Source organism: Oryctolagus cuniculus, chromosome 2, assembly GCF_051225735.1.
Source record: "Oryctolagus cuniculus isolate XC-2025 breed Fujian yellow rabbit chromosome 2, ASM5122573v1, whole genome shotgun sequence".
In the NCBI taxonomy this organism is placed as follows: domain Eukaryota; kingdom Metazoa; phylum Chordata; class Mammalia; order Lagomorpha; family Leporidae; genus Oryctolagus; species Oryctolagus cuniculus.
Window position 1 is genome coordinate 57,308,925 of NC_142868.1, and position 18,675 is coordinate 57,327,599.

The 18,675-nt window shown below is 33.8% G+C and overlaps 1 protein-coding gene across 2 annotated transcripts in view; it reads right to left on the reverse strand.

The window, feature by feature from the left end:
- Window positions 1-7,162: 7,162 nt before the first annotated feature.
- The window catches only part of GLRA3 (glycine receptor alpha 3), a 175,247-nt gene continuing 163,734 nt past the window's right edge, over window positions 7,163-18,675 (reverse strand). For both annotated transcript variants that reach the window (XM_051832426.3, XM_051832423.3), the window contains one exon: window positions 7,163-18,328. In XM_051832426.3, coding sequence (XP_051688386.1) covers window positions 18,050-18,328 — 279 coding nt within the window. In that variant the 3' untranslated portion in view covers window positions 7,163-18,049. The remainder of the gene's footprint in view (window positions 18,329-18,675) is intronic.

The following is an 18,675-nucleotide window of genomic DNA, read 5'->3' on the forward strand; positions in this document are numbered from 1 at the left end:
GAAAGACCACAGTCCCACAGGAGAATAAACAAGAGCTAAAAACAATAATCACAACAATCAAGTCACAAGATATGTAGGCTTATTATATACTAAAATAAGGCAAATAAAGTGATAGATGGCTGCAACCTAAAAAAATTTCACCTTGACAACATATCTTAATGTTCCATAGATGATTATTTTTCTTAAATATCTGAAATATTGGGGCTGTATGTTCTACAGTATTAGTGTCCAGTTAACTAAATCAAACAAATCAAATCAGCTATCAGTATTTTAAGATGAGGATTTCTCATATTCTGGAATTATGGAAAGACATACTACAAGGCAGTTATAATCAAAACAGCCTGGTACTGGCACAAAAATATACATGTAGACCAATGTAACAGCCTAAAAACTCCAGAAATCAAAACATGTATCTACAACCAACTAATCGTTGACAAAGGAGCTAAAATTAATCCCTTAAGAAAAGACAATCTCTTCAACATATGGTGCTAGGAAAATTGAATCTCCACATGCAGAAATGTGAAACAGACCCCTGCTTTACACCTTATATAAAAATCAACTCAAAATGGATCAAGGATCTAAATCTATGACCTGATACCTTCAAATTACTAGAGGAGAACACTGAGGAAACGGTGCATGACACTGGCATAGGCACAGCCTTCTTGGAAAAGTCCCCAGAAGCACAGGCAATCAAAGCCAGAATTGACAAATGGAATTACATCAAGCAGAGAAGCTTCTGTGCTGTAAAGAAAACACTCAGAAAAGTAAAAAAAGCAACTGACAGCATGGGAGGAAATATTTTGCAAACTATGAAACCAGTAAAGGTTTAATATCCAGAATCTATAAAGAGCTCAAGAAACTCAACAACAAAACAAACAATCCAGTTAAGAAATGGGCAAAGGATTTGAACAGGCATTTTTCAAGAGAGGAAATTCAAATGGCCAACAGACCTATGAAAAAATGTTCAGGATCACTAGCCATCAGGGAAATGCAAATTAAAATCACAATGAGGTTTCACTTCACCTCAGTTACAATGGCTCTCATACAGAAATCAACACAAAATATACACTGAAAAGGATGTGAGGAAAAAGTTACTCTAATCTACTGTTGGTGAGAATGTAAGCTAATATAGCCACTGTGGAAGACAGTATAGCAATACCTCAGAAAGCTGAATATAGATCTACCATATGACCCAGCAATTCCACTCCTGAGAATTTACCTAAGGGCAACGAACTCAGCATAAGAGTTATCTGTGCCCTGATGTTTATTGCAGCTGAATTCACAATAGCTAAGATATTGAATCAATCCAGATGTCCATCCACTGATGACTGAATAAAAAAAATTTTGATATATATACGCTATGGAATATTACTCAGTCATAAAAAGAATAAAATCTTGTTTTTTTACAACAAAATGGATGCCACTGGAAACCATTAAACTTAATGAAATAAGTAGTTTCTAAAAGACAAATATCAAATATTTTCCCTGATCTGTGGTAACTAATAGAGTATCAAAAATGTTATGTATAGGAGTGAAATTGACATTTTGAGATGTGAAGATTGTTTGTAGCGCTTGTCTCTCCTGTTGAGAAAAAGTGTTTTATTCTCTTACTATTTGCTGAACTCTTTACTTAGTGTATAGTTAATCTGAGTGTAAAGTAAACTAAAAGTAGATCCTTGTAAAAATTAAGAGAGGAATAAGAGAGGAAGGAGGAGGAAGGGTAGGAGAGTGGGCAGGAGGGAAGATAATGTGGGGATTATCACTATGTTCCTTAATCTGTAAATATGAAATATGTATACTTTAAATAAAATAAATAAAAAATTGAGAGTCCAAGTGTCTCCTCCAACAAAAAAAATGCTTATTTGTTGTCCTTCCCTTTTCATGTAAAATTGTCTGCATTTTTAATCTTTTGGCATTTGTTTAATTTTGGAAGACTAATTTGAAACAAAATGAAGCATTTTTAAGGATGTACATAGTAATGAGATCATTTCACAACTTCCTTTACTTCAACAATAATCAGCAGTATTTACCTGTTTTTCTACTTCTTCTAAAAGCTCAAGGGAGCATAATGGTTCCCACTGATAAATAATTTGCCAAGAATTTTTAAATGCAATTGGAACGGGGTTGGAAGCAAAAATGGGTCCTGGTGGCACAGTTTACTCCATAACACTGAAATTTCTTTTCTGTGTTTGTCTCATATTTTATACTCATTCTAATTTTTCATTTTTCTTTTCTTTTTTTTTTTTTGACAGGCAGAGTGGACAGTGAGAGAGAGAGACAGAGAGAAAGGTCTTCCTTTGCCGTTGGTTCACCCTCCAATGGCTGCCGCGGCTGGCGCACTGCGGCCGGCGCACCGCGCTGATCCGATGGCAGGAGCCAGGTGCTTTTCCTGGTCTCCCATGGGGTGCAGGGCCCAAGCACCTGGGCCATCCTCCACTGCACTCCCTGGCCACAGCAGAGGGCTGGCCTGAAAGAGGGGCAACTGGGACAGAATCCGGCGCCCCGACCGGGACTAGAACCCGGTGTGCCGGCGCCGCTAGGCGGAGGATTAACCTAGTGAGTCACGGCGCCGGCCAATTTTTCATTTTTCTGATGTACTTTTCTTCAACTTTAAAGTACAATTTTCCCTCAAAGAAGATACAAATATTTATCACACTTCTAAAAGATTTGTTTATTCACTTGAAAGGCAGTCACAGAGAGTGGGAAACACAGAGAGAAAGATATTCCAATCATTGGTTCATTCCCCAGATGGCCTCAATGGCCAGAGCTGTACTTGTCCAAAGCTAGGAACCAGGAGCTTCTTCTGGGTCCCCCATGTGGGTACAAGGATGCAAGTAACTGGGCAATCCTCTGCTGTTTCCCAGGTGCATTAGCAGGGAGCTGGATCAGAAGTGGAGCAGCAGAAATTTGAATCGGTGCCCATAAGGGATGCTGGCATCTCAGGCAGAGGCTTAACCTGCTATGGCACAGTGCCGGCCCCTATCACATAGTTTTCTAACCTTACTGTAATTTGAAGATCAAGAGCAAAGACTGATGGAGAACATAGTTTTGGATTCAATAGTTACCAGGATCAGTACTGTTGAGCAAAATTGCTTTCTAGTTTTAGGATGTGTTTTATTACTTGTAACACAAAGGTTTTGAGTAGGTTACACCCCAAAATTCTATTTAATGAAACTATTAAAATATACCATTATACTGACTTGTTCCATTTTTGTTTTCACAGCAATACACCTCTATAGCATTCATTGCCCTCAATCCTTATTGAAATGAGCCTTATTAGTATTTTGAATGATATTTACAATTCCCAAGTCAATGAGAGGGAGCCATCTTGTGGTTTATGCACAGAGTGGCTTATGTTCCCTCAACATTTATTAGATAAAAGAATGCATAATTTTTGAAAATATAATAACCCTAGGTACATTGTGAATATTATCTATATTTTTAATTTACAGGTAATTAAGGCTCCTGTTCTGGAAATGAGTGCTGTTCTTCAGCCAGTCCACAGGGCTTGTTTGAAACTAAGGATGTGCAGCGTATAGCATGTTGCTATGTGTCATTATTTTGTTATTTAAGGAAACCTTTCAGTATGTACTGCATGAGTATTTGTAAAACTTAATGAAGATAAGAAAGATCAGACAAGCACACTTAGGAAATAACTTAAAGGGTAGAATAATATCAGTAAAATAGACAACTGTATATAATATGTTATGTTCCTTAACCATATCTCTCAGTCATAAGAATCACACATGTTCATCACTTAGGGATGATCAGGCAGGCTAATATTGGCAAATGAATTTATCATATTTTGTTCCTAATGAATAATATATATAACATATATTAAAAGATAAGAATACTAGCATAAATAATAACAATATGGAAGTTAATAATATCAAATAATATCATGCAAATAATATGAAAACTTTAATATTACTTTTTAAAGCTTCTTTTCAGAGAGTAAATTATATTAAGTAAGTCAAGCAAATATATTTCCCCTACATATATTTCTTTATGATTTAAAATAACATCTTTTTTCATTTATTCTGTTACTTTTATTATTTAACTTTCACAGATATTATGAAAAAGATATTTCAAACATAGCCAATTTAACATTAGTAAACAGAGTCTGACTTGTTTGATCTAAGGTAACTTGTAAAGACTATACTGTTGCCATTTATTTTTTGTTATTCTTTTTTATCCAAAAAAGAAAATAAATTGACACAAATCAATGAAGGATTTGGAAAGATACTTTAGTGTACTATAGGGAAGCCACCAACTTAGAGCCATTAATTTTAGAAAGGATTGGGTCTTGTTTATAAATTATAAATTACCTAGGAAAAGTGCAACGTATAGTGAAAATAAGATAAGCCCCTTGTCTATGACACATGGTTCCTGCAGATATTATTTCCTTCCTTGCTTTGTTCCTGAAAGTGAAGGAAGCTTTCCTGTTAGCCACACACCCCCCCCCCGAGATATTCATGGCCTAATACAGTACAGACAAAAGAAAAAACAAAAAACCTTGCTGGTGATGATGAGAACAAAGTAAACACCCAGAGATAATTATATTATCACCAGGTAGCCTTATAACTTCAATTCCAGTTTGTAGTAAATGAAGTGTAGTAGCTTATATTTCTTTCAAAATATTTAATAAGTCATTATTAACCATTTTTTCTGCAACTTTCTGGCATTAGAAAAATCAATCTATACTTTCAGATTTTCTTCTTTGTGACAAATATTTTGCCAATTTGAATAAATTCATTTTTACTCCTTTACATATTTCATTTCAATTATCTTCGCTTAGTGACTTAAGAAATAGTGTTACACCCATGATGATGACCTTCCATTCAACAAGTATTTCAAGCAAATTTAATCTGCTGTATATTACTATTTCGCAGAAAATAATTATTTTGGTAAGAGTCTATAAATGCAATTATTTCAGTAACAGATTATTTAGAAGAGTTTTGCCTCAAGAAGGGAAAGGCATCAAATTGGAAAAGTGAGTTTTTAAATGAATGACCAAAGAACAGAGAGATCTGCTTAGAAGACCAATATCCATTAGGTAACACAGCAGCAAGTAAATGCCATTTGATTTTTAAGTAGTTCATTGTTTAGATGACAAATTCTCAGACAACTCATTCCTCATGTCACAGTGTGGACTGGAAAACAGATGACAAGATTTTCTTAGTGACCAAACTTTGACCACACTCCTTTAAGTCCACTTTTGACTAGACTCAAACTGGGGAATCTGTCCTATCATTTAGTTCAGTTTTAGCAAGAAATTTCCCAGCCTTTGTTTATGATCAAATTTCTCAGCTCCCATTCTCAATATTTTTGTTACCATGGTCTGCCTTCAGCCAGAATCTACTATGGTTTAAAAAATTCTACTTATTCTTAATTTTTTTCTGGAAGCTGACACTTACTTGCTCATTAACTTTCACTTGTCCTTCTATTCAAAGTGGATTCAGTTCTGTAATCAAGTTTCTTTTCTCTATTTATAAAGAATATTTGCCTTCACTGCTTTAACTTTTACACATCTCTGGTTTTCTTTCATAGCACTAGCTTCTTTTCACAACCTAGTTTCCAGTTAGAAACTTGAATAAGTGAATTTTCATATATAATTAGAGCATTATGATGTAGGATAAAGAGCATCTTCTGAGATAACTTGATAGAAAAAACACAGGGGTCAGAAAAAAAAAAACAAAACTAAATATTAAATGTTTATAACATTATAATTCATTAACTGTGGCTTCATTCTGATTTAATATTTCTATAGATGGGCAATTAACAATGTAAATCATACAATATTAGTTCTTCAAGGAAGAAAGCACCTGTCAGCCAGAATTAATTGAGATAAAGTATTGAAAGGAAAGTAACTGATTTAGTGGTATTGAAAATTGGGATTATGAGACCAATGTGGTAGTATACCAGGTAAAACCACTGCTTGTGATGCCAACAACCCATATGGGCACCAGTTGCTGACTTGGCTGCTCCACTTCCAATCTAGCTCCTGGCAATGGCCTGGAAACAGCAGTAGAAGATGGCCCAAGTATCTGGGGCAGCGACACCCATGTGGGAGACCTGGATGAAGCTCCTGGCTCTTGGCTTCTACTTGGTTTAGTCCTGGCTGTTGTGCCCATCTAGGGAGTGAATCAGTAAGTGGAAAATACTCTCTCTTTCTCTCACTCTCTCTTTCTCTCTCTCTCTCTCTCTCTCTATCCCTCCCCCTCTCTCTCCTTCTCTCTCACTGTAACTTTAACTTTCAAATAAAAAATAAATCTTATATAAAAGAAAATGGTGAATATAAGGAGAATAAGTAGAATTTTTTAAACCATAGTAGTACAAACTGATTTTTAAAAATTGTTTTACCAGTATTTCTGCATTGTTAGTGTAGTAACATTACATTTGCTCATATACTTTTTGTTCAGCTTCCTATACCTGTAGATATCTTTAGCACTTATACTTACAGATAACCTTGCCTGATTCTATGACACTTTTTCAGTCAAGAGTATACTTTTATGACATAAGCCATTCAAGCCGTTACTGAAAGCCAGCTCATTGAAGACAGTCAATGCTCATTTGGCAAAGAATTTTGAGGCTCTAAATTTTATGAGTCAATCTTGTGCCAGTAAAGAAATATAATTATATAAAGACTGTCATATATAAATTATGGTTACTACCTAAATAAGAGACCAATGATCACATTTTTTTAAGTTTTATATATATTAAATTTTCTCTTATTTCTTTACCATACTTTCACTAAACTGTCTAATTGGAGGAAAACAGGCATATTAAATTGCAGACATAAAAAATCAGCATTTCCTTTTGAAACATTGTCTATAGATATGTAAAGAAAAAATGGTTTATTCAAAACACAAATGTTAGGGAAAAGTCTTTTGTGCAGAAAATAGAAGTAATACAATAATGTCAAATCATTTTTAAGTTGATTACACATCTTTTTTCATTTTATCCCTTAGTACAGAGACTCTATTCACGAGCCTCATTATCTACTTTTACTCTAATGGAAGATACATACTATGGCATCTGTTAGTGAGATAACACAGGCTTTTGTAACCCAAGATACACTATCTTCCATCAGAACAGAACTGTAGTAAGAAATATTTTGGAAAAAACAACATAACCCTTTGATCAAATTTGATCTTTAAAAAATTTGGACAAGAGAGATCTATATTCCTGAAAAGTGTTAATTTTTATTGATTTTGATCAAATTATCTAGTTACATGATAAATAACATTATTCACAAGTTAACTCTGATAAGAGAATTTATTAGTTGCAGAACTGAGCTAATGATAATACAATGAAAAACATTATCTTTAGTATAATTCCTGAAAATATATGACATCAGTATGGATAGAAAGACAGACTCAGACATCAGATTTAGGAAGACATGTTTTTACAGAAAAATAATTAAGATCATAAAATAATGATCCTTTGTTTTTGGTAGACCTTTAAACATCTTGTTTCACTAATGTTAAAGTCACTGTGTATCATGTTAAGATGGTTCATGGAAAATATATGGCACATTTTCTTTTTGTTTTGTGTCCATAGCACGTTACACAATACCCACAGAATGTCAAGGTACTTCATTCAGTGCTTTCCCACATTATCATCTACCATACACTAAAATACAAACTTAAGGAATGGCTATTGCATAATTCAGAGATAAAAGTGACAGAGTGCAAAATTATTCAAACATGTTCAAGTGTAGATTTATATATGAAACTTTTCTTGGCATTTAATCCTCAGCTCTACCTCTTCACTTATATTAACAAGCTAGGCTAGATAATGCAAATGCAAGTGCAGTTCCCCAAAGAAACCTTTGCTGAAACCACCTCAGAGAAAATCCACTATTAAAACAACTTAATGAATTCACTATATTTTATTATAACTTTATTCCAAAAATATTATGTCTAGGTGATAGTTTTTCTAAAATTTACATTATTTTGTAGTTTTATATAATATCTTCATATCTGAAATAAGATTTTAAGTACCTAAAATATTGCTCAATTACAGGAAGACATTTAGATTTACTGCAAATAATTTAATTAGATTAAAAAGTCAATTTATAATTATTTATTATAGTTTTTTATTTTATAAATCTGAAAATATTGTTTATCATGTAAAATGCTCTTTTGAATGTCTTAAAAAAGAATAAAGCTAGTAAGAAAGTATTGAAAAGTTGAATGGATTTAGCTTAAATATGGGGGTAGTTTTAGAAACTGTTTGATGGGCTGTCTAATGGGAATTGGATAGATGTATTTGGAATTTTATGAAGTAAAAGTCATTTATTGATAAAGATTAACTTTGTTCTTAAAGATTTATTCATTTATTTGAAGGACAGTTTTACAGAGAGGGAGAGACAGAAAGAAAGAAATCTTCCATCTTCTGGTTCGTTCTCCCCATGACTGCTATGGCCAGGCCTGGGCCATTATGAAGCCAGGAACTTAGAAGTCTACCTAAGTCTCCCATAAGTGTGTCAGGGTCCCAAGTAGATGGGCCATCTGCCACTATTTTCCCAGTGCATTAAAGGGAGCTGGGTTGGAAGTAGAATTCCTGGGATTTGAACCGCTGCTCACATGGAATGCTGGTATCACAGGTGGTGACTTAATCTGTTGCACCACAACACCAGCCTGAAGATGAACTTTTTATCACACAAAGCTATGCTATAATGGAGCAAGCTATCCCCAGAGTCATAAGCTACCTGTTGCTATACAAGTACTAGGAGAATGTGGTAGGATAGCAAAAATGTGACAACAGGAGAAAGAAATAAAAGGTTTATTTCTAGTTCTAGAATACAAATGACAGACAACTAAAATGTTTGCTTGAAGAGATGAAAAATTATATAACTTTAAAAGTATCAAGTCATTAAAATAGACTTATTCTCAACTAGAATTTTAGAAATTATGTGGATAAATGCAATTAAAAGATGTTTATTTTAGTGCACAAAATTATGAAATCCATGTATACTTTTCCCATAATATATTTACATAAGTTTTTTGAGGATTACTTGCCTGCTTACATCAATTTTCTTGTCAAACTTTGTCAATAATGAAGAGTTTCACATGTTACTCCAAAGATTCCGAATTCAGCACTTACACATTGTCAGGCTCACATAAAGTGCTCATTGAATATTTATTTTGTAAGCAATTGAATAATAACTTTCTACATTGGACACCACATATTAAAAAAAATGTGTGGCAAAGGATGAAGTCAGTTTTGGTTTAGTGATGAAGATACCATTGGGGCCATTTGCATCTCATATCAGAGTCTAGATTCCAGTTTCAGCTCCTCTTCTGATTATACCTACCTAATAATGCACACCCTACAGTAGGTGATGGCTGAAGTAGTAGGATTTCTGCTACCCATGTGGAACCATGGTGGAATTCACGGAATTCACCCAGATGGAATTTAGGCTGCTGGATTTTGCTTGTTCCAGCCCCTGCCTATCATAGGCATTTGGGGAGTGAACCAGCATGGGAAGATCTCTCTCTTCCTCCCTCCTTCTGTCCCTGTGTCTCCCTGTCCCTTCCTCTTTCTACGCTACTTCCCTCCCTCTGTCTCTCTTTCAAATAAAAAAAAAATACATAAGGGATTCTGACACACAGTCAGAGGTAAAATTTATTTCCCCCCCATAACACTCTACCTTTAGCATTCTCCTCTTATTTTGGTTATCTGTGAATTATAAAAAAGTACTGACAAAACTACATCAAATATTACTAGTTGTTTTTTGGAAGAACTGGAAAATATTCACCTATTCTTTAACAATAGTTCAGATAGTGTTTTAAAATACCATGTTAAAGTCAAGAGAAAAGATTTGATCCAGAGAGCTTTTATTTTAGGCAAAATCTCATGCTTTCATAGTTATAACATGACCAAATCAAACATCTGCTCTGTTTATATTCCTCATTAAAAGTTATTTACATTACAGTACATATCTTAGGGGGACCATGCTGTAGCACAGGGGGTGAACGCCCAGGCCTGAAGCACTGGCATCCCATATGGGCACCGGGTCTAGTCCCGCCTGCTCCTCTTCCGATCCAGCTCTCTGCTATGGCCTGGGATAGCAGTAGAAGATGGCCCAATGGCTTGGGCCCCTGCACCCACATGGGAGACCCAGAAGAAGCTCCTGGCTCCTGGCTTTGGATCAGCGCAGCTCCAGCCATTGCGGCCAATTTGCGAGTGAACGAGTGGATGGAAGACCTCTCTCTTTCTCTGTCTCTACCTCTCTCTGTAACTCTCTCTTTCAAATAAATAAAAGAAATCTTTAACAAAAAATACATATCATAGGAATATGACCTTTTGTTAAGGAACATGACTTCTTTTGTATATCTAATTTTAATCCTATAGACTATATAAAATTCTAAGTGTATTTGTGTGTGTGTATGAGGGTACTACCAAAATTTCTCAAAATTGGAATTAGAAGATATGTTAATTTTGGTGGGAACAATTCTGAAACCTGTGTATACATATGTAACAGAGGAAAAGTGATGGAGGCAACATTAGGATGAAATATGCAGATGGAAAAATAGGGGTGGGTGCTGTGGCACAGCAGGTTAACGCCCTGGTTTGAAGCACCGGCATCCCATAAGGGCACCGGTTCTAATCCTGGTTGCTCAACTTCCAATCCAGCTCTTTGCTATGGCCTAGGAAAGCATCGGAAGATGGCTCAAGTCCTTGGGCCCCTGAACCCATGTAAGAGAACCGTAAGAAGCTCCTAGCTCCTGGCTTCGGATCAGCTTAGCTCCTTACATTGTGGCCAACTGGGGAGTGAAGCAGCAGTTGGAAGACCTCTGTCTCTCTCTCTGCCTCTCCTCTCTCTGTGTAACTCTGACTTTCAAATAAATAAATACATCTTTAATAGGTAGATGAAAAAATAGGTAAGGGTTCCTAGCTATTAGTTTGGAACTTCTCTATCTTTTGGCTTGATTTCTAGGAACAACTTCTCCAGGATATTTTCCCTGATTTAATTATTTTTAAATTGTAGGGGTTATGGTTTACATATGAGTTCTAAGTATATTTGTTGTACAAGAATATTTATACTTAGTTTCTAAGATAAGAATAGGAACTAAGAAATTAGAATAGCAACTGTCTTCTTACAGAAGTCCACTTTTTAATAACAACATGTTTTATAGGGGAATTATTATTTGAATTAATACAATTCACAGTGTACATCACTTATTTCTTCAGGAAAAGCTATATAATAATGACTACATGTATATATATATATATATATATATATATATATATGAGACTGCTATATTTTGCCATTATTTCTAGTACAGGAATAAGAAAATAATAACCAGTGTATCCGGGATAGTCATTTGGCACAGCAGTTAAAATGCTGTTTTGGGACCCCTGCATCTCACACTAGAATGGCTGGGTTCAAGTCCAAGCTCTGCTTTCAGTTCCAAAATCCTGCTAATGCATACCTTGAGAGGCAGCAGGTGATGGCTCAAGTATTTGATCACTGCTTCCCAGATTGAATTTCCAGCTCCTGACTTTGATCTGGTCCAACTCTGACTATGGTTATTTGGGTAGTAAATAAGCAAATGGGCAAGAAAATGGAGGAATCTGAAACACATCATGCTGAGTGAAATAAGGCAGTCTCAGAGGAACAAATATCATATGTTCTCCCTGATCGGTGACAACTAACTGAGCACCAAAAAGGAAATCTGTTGAAATGAAATGGACACTATGAGAAAGAGTGACTTGATCGGCCCTTGTCCTGAGTGTTGATGTACAACTTAATACTTTATCCCTTTTAGTATTTTTTTTTTGTTCTACTTAATACTATTGGTTGAACTCTGTAATTAGCACACAATAATTCTTAGGTGTTTAAATTTAACTAAAAGGTGATCTCTGTTAAATATAAGAGTGGGAATAAGAGAGGGAGGAGATGTACAGTTTGGCACATGCTCACTCGGACTTACCCCAATGGTAGAGTTAGAAACGTGCCAGGGGATTCCAATTCAATCCCATCAAGGTGGCATGTAGCAATGCATTCTCACTAGTCATAGTGATCAATTTCAGTTCACAATTGATCATAATGATAGGTCTAAGAGTCAAAGGGATCACATAAACAAGACAAGTGTCTGCGAATATTAACTGATAGAATAAAAAAGAGAGAGAATGATCCAACATGGGAAGCCAGATACACAGCAAACTCATAGAATGGCAGATGTCCTAAACAGCACTCTGGCCTCAGAATCAGCCTTTAAGGCATTCGGATCTGTCTGAAGAGCCCATGAGAGTATTTTAGGCATGGAAAGGCAAGACACTCTGGGGAAAAAAAAAAAAAAACCCTAAATGAAAGATCTCTGTGAGTGAGATCCCAGTAGAAAGAACGGGCCATCAAAGAAGGAGGTACCTTTCTCTGAAGGGAGGAGAGAACTTCCACTTTGACTATGACCTTGTCTAATAAGATCAAAGTCAGTGAACTCAAAAGGCTTCCATAGCCTTGGCAACTCATATCAAGAACCTAGGGAGATTACTGATGCCATAAACAAGAGTGTCAATGTGTTAAGTCAACAACAGGAGTCACTGTGCACTTACTCTTCATGTAGGATCTCTGTCCTTAATGTGTTGTACTATGTGAATTAATGCTATAACTAGTACTCAAACAGTACTTTACACTTTATGTTTCTGTGTGGGTGCAAACTGTTGAAATCTTTACTTAATATATACTAAATTGATCTTCTGTATATAAAGATAATTGAAAATGAATCTTGATGTGAATGGAATGGGAGAGGGAGCCGGAGGTGGGAGGGTTGCGGGCAGGAGGGAAGTAATGGGAGGCGGGGAGAACCATTGTAATCCATAAGCTGTACTTTGGAAATTTATATTTGCTAAATAAAAGTTAAAAAAAATAAACAGATGGGATTTATTTCTATCTCTGTGTCTCTGGCTCTTCGACTTTCAAATAAATGAAAAGAGAATACTTTTTAAAAATTAAAAACAATACATCTACTGAGTAAAGTCTCTTCAAAGTGCAGAGGGTTTTGTGAGTATTTTAGTTGCATTCAGCAAAACAGATATCTGTTTTCCTTAACACACTATGTCTTCTAACATACACTCATAGTATTAAAAAGCATTGGAGTTTTTTATATCCACAGACTGTAATTTCCTGGTCTATTTTTTAGTATTCTTTTAAATGTTAGAGTGTTGAGCTCATAAATTTCAAGGTCTAAAATAAAATATCATTATTTCTCCTTAAGTTTCCAGTGATCCATATATAATTTTTATGATAGTTATTGTGTACTTAGTCAGAAGTTATTTCTTATTCAATGACCACTGAAATAGTTACAATTATTCCTACAGTGCTATGAATGGAATTGTGCCTTTTAATAGAGGATGTATGAAGCAATTATGAAGGCACTACAGAGAATAAGATTCAGTTTTCATTATATTAATGTTTAAGTCATTTTCAAAAGTCTAATCTTCATAGACCATTCCACTTCTCATTGTTCTGCAAATAGTCTTGTCAAAATTTCAAATGAAATTCACCAGAAAGAAATGCATTTTGCTTGAGCAGATCAATTTTAGTTCTAGTTACAAGCAATATTTAAGTTTATCATGTAAACAATTATGTTTTCTTCTCTGAAATGCACATAGAGCCAGTAACTATAATGTTTATAGTCTGTGAGAGGTAACTGCTAAAAGTTTCAATATCTTTATAACAGCTCACAATTCAGTTTGGAAACCAAGTTCAGACATAAAATGACTGGTTCAAAAATTGAATACCTAATTTAACAAACAAGATATATAATTATGTGTGTAATTGGTGGGTGTAATTCAGAAGACAAGCCTGCAATTGCAAGATACAGAAACTATTATTTAAGTCACTAAAATAATTCCTAATTTTCTCAATGAAATAAGATAATTACCATGTTTATAGGTTATATTTTATTGGTAATGTTTACCTTGAATAGACTGTTAAAATTAAATTGCATTTTGAGTAGAACTTATATTCATCCTCTTAATTGGTAGATTAAGTCCTTTATTTTATAGTCTTTGCCTTGCTAGCTTCAATGAATACTGAGTGACTACATATGTTTAACCTGGATACTTGAAATGGCTTGCTTTTTTTTTCTAATGGTCTAACATTAACTAGTTGAAAAATACAGATGTCATATGCTGATTAATTTTGAGAGTTTGTGCTATTATCAATATTGTAAAGTCTATGAACTCCACTTCAGAGTGAAGACATCATGACCTCGCTGATCTGTCCAAGGATCATTATATACATTTTCATTCTCTGAGTTTTGCTCTTAGAGTGCTCTGTGTTGTCATTAGTAGACACTTGTGGATTCCAGTATTGCCAGTTTCCTACATTCAATATTAAAATTATCTCCTATTTTAATTTTGCAAAGTCTCAAGTACTCTGAAGTTCATTTCATGAAATGTGTACTTACAGGTGAAAGGAAAATTTAGCTGCCAATATTGACATTCAATTCTCCCAAGTAACTAACGGGTTGAGATGAATCATGTTAAGAATAGAAAAGTGTATTTTTAAAAATGGAATGAAGAACATTCAGAAAACATGTATGAAAATATGACAGGCATACCTAATTTTATTCAAATATTATTACTGCTTAAATTGCAGAGAGTGCTAACGTAGTTAACAGTTTGGTCTTTTGTTAAATGTTTGGGTTCATTTTCCACATATTTTTGTAATTTCCATTACCTTCTATAAGATCCTGGAACACTCATAAACTCAATACACGTATTCTTATCTTGGGTACATAAATAAAAGAGCTGAGAATTGCATGGACTCTCCAATTAAATGGCATGGAGAAACTTCCAGAAAGGCTTGAGAAATTTTATTGTCCTTAGCGTTCTTGCATCTATAGTAATTCTTGTATCTAATTTAAATAGTAAAGAAAGTTCTAGGTCCCTGTTATAGTTTAAGTCCACTTCTATTGTTGGGCAAGAGAATAAAGAGCATGTGTATGCTATTATGATTTCCTAAAATTTCAAATGGTATAGAACCAAATATTTTAATGGTTGATACATAATTATTTGTTAAAAAGTGTTATAATCTGCATGCACAAAGATGTTATCTTTTCTAATGTGGCTCTTTGAAAATAGCTTAGAATATCCACATTAAATTTCAACATAAGTGTGTGGTAGTATATATGCAAAACTTAAAATTTCTCAATTTTAGTAGTATTCTTTAATGTTAAATGTTTTTTATCCATTTATTTTTTTAATTTGAGAGAAGTGGCAGCAGACACACACACACAGAGAGAGAGAGAGAGAGAGAGAGAGAAATATACAGATAGTGGGAGAGGGGGAGAGAGAGCTCCTATTCACTGGTTCACTCCCCAAATGCCTGCAGTGGTAAGGGCTTCGGCAGGGTTGGTACAAGGAATCAGGAACACAATGCAGGTCTCCAACATGGGAGGCAGGAACTCAATTTCTTGAACCACCACTGTGCTTACAGGATCTATATTGGCTCTATTGGAGTCAGGAGCCTGATCTGGGTATTGAACTCATGCACACTTAGGTGAGCATCTTAACTGTGAGGCTAATGCTCCCTCTCTGGTATTTTATTGAAATATTCTGATTTGACACAGGGCTTATTGTGGCAAATACTATATGAGCTTAGTACATACAATGTAGTTTTCCTATTCCTAAAGGTCTGTAAGAATTCATTACAAGAGACATATTCTTTTAGACATTTGAAATTCAGCCATTTTACCTTGTCTTTGTTGCCTTGAGAGTGAAGAAAGTACTTTCTTAGTGTAGTAAGACAGCAATAAGTATAACAAGAAAGCAAAATTTTGACTAAGGAAAATAAAATGTTTTTGAGATAGGGAGATTTCTACTGTACCAATCTTATTGTTGCCAGGTTGTCTCATGGTGGTTATTTTTTACATTTCAAGTTCAGGTTTTAAAAGACAGAATTTTAATATCCTCAACCATAACAACAAATGATATCCATGAGTTTCTTTTGTGAATATTCATGCTTATGTTCATTATACTTCTGCTTCCCTCTGGCAGAATTTACATAATTCAAGCAATGTTGGAGAACTTTTGAAGTAATATATGTGACATACAGAAAATTGTATTCAAGTTTTCAGAGATAGGTTGAAATGATGTAGTTTATTGTTGTTTAACCCTCCATCTAATTCTCAGGGAACACAAACATGTCTTTCTCTAATATCAAATATAAGGATATATGAATAGTTCCACAGTTTTAGTTCATGTACACCAAATGAGGAAGTACAAGTTTAACTCTTGACTGCACAATCCTCAAAGTGTCTAAGTGGTATTTGCAATAATGCCTAACACTGAGATATTTTTTCCTGATACTATTGTTTTAAATTACTTATAATGGAAGAAAATTTAGTCTTATAGTTGTAAAAATGATTGAATGCATATTTTTAAAATTATTTTTAAAAATTACAATTGGAAATACAGTAACAAGAAATTTTTCAACTTTAAGTGGCAGTTCTTGCTTTTCTTTTGAAAGTGGCAGAAGGTTGAAAATAGTACCATCTCATTCAATAACTGGCTAATTTTTCTATCATACATCTACTTTTTAAAAAATGTTCATACTTTTATCTGTAAATAATTTGGTATAATGAGTTACCTATTGATGCATCTGACTAGTAATTAAAATATCTAAATGCATTCTAAAACTTTTTCAAATACATCATTACTGGCAAAATAATCTAAAAATTAGAAAAACTGAAAAAGAATCAGAATCTGATTCAGTTTAACCAGTAACTGTGTCATACATTGCACTTGATTATGCTGTAAAAATGAGCTAATGCCCTACTATTGTTGAAATAGTCTCATGGGTTCTGGATGCATTTTAAGTCAAAATCTAATTTAAAATATTCACACCTGTGGATAGCTTATATTTTGAAATTATTAATTCATAGATAAAATATTCCTAGCTTTATAGAATTAACTTATTTATATATTTTAGAATGAAAATCTCCCCTCCTTACGTTTGGAGATACACATTTGAACCATATAACTTTGATGCAAAAATTGTTATTAAAATATTTGGTGAATCATTATTTATTTCCATTGAACTCATTTTTATCAAAATGTAAATATTTTAATTACATTGAATTTTAAAGCCTCATTCTAAATTAAAATATAAAAGTCTTACTGAAATTTGTTCAATTATATCAAAGCATTAAACATAATCACATACAGACATTTAGCAGCTATTAAAAATATAACAAAATAACAATGCTGGTTAGAATCTTTCAGTGTTTGGCAATAATTAGAAATAGATAGATTGTTGTAATACTTATTTGAGAATAATAATGTTTTCAGCATACTGTCTTCACTTCCAGAGATACAAAATTTAAGAAAAGCAAATTTTTTATATAACTGATTTCTTAAGTCATTTCTTTTAAAAATTTCCACAGATGGAAATTTAGAATTCTAAATAGTAAGATTAAATATTCTAAATAATAAACATTTTGTTTTTTAATCTTCTAATTTGAACATTTTAATTATTATATGTATTGGTTCTATTTGCATGTACAATCCTCTAGTAATATGAATGAGTTTTCCAATAAATTGTTTTCCTATTTTGTAACTACAGTATAAGAAAATAGTTATACATCTCCAGGTATTAGTTTTTGTTACCTGCATTATTTCTCCTCTTCCCTTTGATAAAATTTACTGTGCAGATCTTGCATCTGTAACATTTAGTATCATTTAGTTAAAAATCAAGGAATTACAAAGTAGTTTTCACATTTGCTACTGTATGATGTAACATAGAAACACATTGGCAGTAAAGCTTCGAGTTATATGATTTACTATGAAAAAACAGAACTTGAATTAATACGAAATATAATCTTCATAATATATATTTTGTGTCAATTTAAAGAATCTTAATCTGTTTCATGATTTTACATAACTAATCAAAATAGGTCCTTCCCCATTTGCTGTTTATTATAATAGTTATTTGTATCACACACACACACACACACACTCACACATACACATCCACCAGAGGGAAACTTTCTTCTGAATTGAACATTTGCACTTATGTGCCCCTAGAGACCTAATCTTGTTGCTGATGAATATCCTCATGCCTAAGAATTTTATAGATAACCCAGTAGAAAATATTAAAAATCAAGAAGGCCAATGGGAAGCAGGCTCGGGAGATGGTGTCAATCTTCTTGGCCCGGTCAATAAAGATCTTCCTCATTTCATCGGGGCTTTTTGGCGTTACCTGGACAGCATGGTTTGGGCCTTTTGGAGTCACACCATCTCTTGCTTGCAGACAAGGTCCCACTGCATAGACTGTGAAGTTGAATCGACTTTCCCTTACCTCATCATCCTGTCAAAGAAAAATGTAAGAGAATCTGTTAGTAATGGATTAAGACATGTAAAGCAGAATATTCATAATTATAATTTAAGTATTATCATAACAAATATTTATGTTAATATAAAAAGTAACTGAATAATTTGTAAAGATGAGTTGCTTTTTCCCCCAGTGATGTTTTATTCACTTGTCCTGTTATATCATTATTGATGAGTCCAATTATAAATATAAAACTCAAAAGCTATATCTTAATGGAAAAAACTGAAATCTGATATTGTCTACATATTCTTAGCATATACAAATGAAGAGATTAGAGAAAAAGTTATTGAGATATTGTGTTATATATGCTCACGGTCTGTCTT